This window comes from Patella vulgata, chromosome 4 (assembly GCF_932274485.2).
Source record: "Patella vulgata chromosome 4, xgPatVulg1.2, whole genome shotgun sequence".
Taxonomy (NCBI): Eukaryota; Metazoa; Mollusca; class Gastropoda; family Patellidae; genus Patella; species Patella vulgata.
The window spans coordinates 47,660,281-47,663,481 of record NC_065882.2 but is presented as its reverse complement, the minus strand read 5'-3'; the positions used below and the strand labels follow the sequence as shown (position 1 = coordinate 47,663,481).

General features: G+C 35.3%; 1 protein-coding gene across 1 annotated transcript; it reads left to right on the top strand.

Moving 5' to 3' along the window:
- The first annotated feature begins 2,076 nt into the window (after positions 1-2,076).
- Positions 2,077-2,704, top strand: LOC126817921 (uncharacterized). The gene has a single exon (XM_050545094.1). It carries the CDS (start codon positions 2,077-2,079, stop codon positions 2,662-2,664), a length of 588 nt encoding a protein of 195 aa, XP_050401051.1. The 3' UTR covers positions 2,665-2,704.
- Positions 2,705-3,201: the final 497 nt, after the last annotated feature.

Below are 3,201 nucleotides of genomic sequence, written 5' to 3'. Positions count from 1 at the left end.
ATAGAAGGCCAGACTCGTGTGCCCATACCCATAAAATTTGAGGATCGTATAAAGCTCTTCTCAAGTGGTTCACGTGTTCAGATTAATGATGAAATTTGTTAACTCTTTAATTTAATTCGATTACCTTTTTTGATCAGTAGAAATGATTGATTTGATAAGAATTCACTGAAACCAAACCATTCAGATTTAGGTGGACCAGGTATGGCTTCAGTAACCTCTTCAGTTTGTTTTATGAATTCTGTGTGCATTCAATATGCTTTGATTTTGTTTTTCAAATTTATATGAAAATTATTTTCGTATGAATATAAAATGTACGCATTTTATCCTATTAAATGCTTGCACCCAATTCCGATTTAAAAAATAACAACAATTAAAGTTAAATCTATGACAACTAAAGATTGCGGTAAAGTTCGTCAATGTCATTCAAAGTCATATTCCTAGGGTCGTGATGATGAACGTTTAGTAACAAATAAAGACCGCTCTCAGTTCAACTCAACCCAACCTATTGAGAATGGTTATTCTTACAATCATATATTGCTGAAAGAAAAAATAATTGATCAATATGTTATGCACGGCATTTGTTCAATTTATGACCTTTCCCATATATTTTTTTTGTCTGGGTTAAATCTATTTATCATGTCAAACAACTGGAGTAAGACATTTATATCGTTTTTTAGAATATTGTTTTTAAAATCAATATTCTAAAAAAATGATATTAAAATCCGTAAACTCCCGTGATTACAGCAGAGAAAGCAATTGAATAAACTTATGATAACATGAAAGATCTGATTGATTATCAAAACACCTACTTAAAATGTTCCTCTTGCTCGTAATCACGTGGGATAAGTGAATGAAGGGACGGTAATTCATCAAAGTATAAAACTGATTTGATTATCATTTTAAAACAAAAACACTCTTTAATCACACCTTTTACCGCCGCAATCAGTCAAAAATATTGTCGGCTAATTCTTATAGACTAAACAAAAGGAATGGCTTCTTTCTTTTAATAAAACATATTTGTGATTGTCTTGATCAACAGATAGCGAATCTGTAGGCCTATAAATTGTGAAGACAACTCATCATTACATTATTTTTGATATTCAAAGTGAACACAACTCGAACAATCAAGATGGAATTTGGTACTCCTATGTCAACTGCGCCGGTATTTCAGAATCCACTAGGATTATCGGCCATACCTATTGATGGTCACACCTTCAGAATAGTAAATCTATCCACTCCACAGTCGTTCAGCGAGAGTAGCCTGAATCAGTCACAGTATGTCGCATCTCCGCAACTAAAAAGCGTACATCAGATCGAGAACGTTTTGCCGTTTTATACCTTGCCATCACAATGCCCTACAACTCCACTCAGTGGTAAGTTGATATTCTTAGTTTGTAAAATCTGTCGTACCTACTTACTTATGAGATCTGATGAAACAATGCAATAAATGGCCAATAATGAGTTTCTTTATTTAAATATGACAAATTAGCTTCCTACATCTTTGTTAATACGTCGGAAAGCGAACAAGGAAACAAATAGGAATTAGGAAGAACTTTAGATGGCCATATAGTTTGTAAGGGTGGATCAGTTTGAATACTTGTAAATCAAGCGTAAATCAACGCCTGTCTTAAAACGTTTTCTTATTTTAATTCTTCAGGTACATCGGAGGCTTTATCTTCATTCTTAACAGCAGCATCTTCATCATCATCGTCACAACAATCACCATTGCATGAATATGAATTATCTTCGGTCAGCCCAGCAGACGAATGTCGTCCATTTACAGCTTCGTTCCTCAGCACACCCTCGCCAGAACTTCGCCAGCGATCAGTAACTTCTTTACTAGAATCAGCTCCGTCTACCAGCCCATTATGTCAACATCCATATTTTAGCACGCTCTGTGAAATTTTAGAAACTGATGCAGAGCTACAGAAATTGATATCCAACCAACCGACAAAACCGAATATATCTTCCATGGGGAGAGATCTTCTACAACGACTAAATAAACTGGAATCACGTCATCCACATGAAGTAACAAATCTACGTATGTTTTACAAACAACATGCATCTGATATTGAGATGGAAAGATTCCAGTCTATTAAATCAAATGCAAGAGATGGGTATTACGTAGAATTACTCAATAGCCACTATGATGATCAACTTCGTCAGATGATACAGAGAATTAACAAGAGTGTGCGCCTGCTACAAGAATCAAGTTTGTCATTACCAACACCGCCATCATCAACATGTTTAACTAGTATGAACAAGTTACCTAAAACATCACCAGTTTTATCAACACCCACTACCAGTGGAAAATACAACCATCCGATCTCACCAGTTTTATTAACATCGACCACCAGTGGAAAATACAACCAGATTTCACCAAAGCCCATCGATTACCAACGATTAGATGTCTCTACAGTTACAACCCGCCCGATCCTGTCCAAGCATGCTATAAGAAGAATGGAGGCATGGTATACAGAACATCTAGAGCATCCTTACCCATCATCATCAGTTGTAAGTGAATTAGCCCGAGTTGGAGGTATAACAATGGGACAAGTAAAGAAATGGTTCGCTAATAAAAGAAACAGATCAAAGAACACCAAATCATTGACGGCTATCGCATGCAGAAAAAGACTAGAAAAGCTTGCACAGTTGTTACCATGATTAATTAGAATAGCATCCAATTGAGAATCCAGACAGTGCAAAACTGCTCCGGTCTTCTGTGTCCAAGAAAAATGTTTATTAAGTGCTCTAATAGTTAATTTATGTTGTTAAATTGTTATTTTATTTACAGTCTTTGTTATATTTTGAAATAAAAGTAAATATTCGTGTTTAAATAATGCTTTCGTTTTATTTATTTTGGGACGATTGTGATAAATTGTTTTGTATAATATTCGTGTTAATCAATATTGAATACATATTTTAACTTTTATTAAGCCTGTCCCAAATGGCTGTAGAAGATACCTACGGAACTTCAAGGAATTTGGGGTAGGGTAGTGTACGTGTGTTTTGTTAATATTTATTGGGCCCACAAGTTAATGTTAGGACCTACAACTTTCATGAATGGCGTCTACCAGCGGGTCCTGTTGGCTTACAGCTTTTCTTGTTTCAAATCCAAGCCATCCTACAAAACCGTGCTCTAAAATTGAATCAAAATAGACCCTGTCACTACAGGAGACATCATTTTTTTCCATAAGTCAA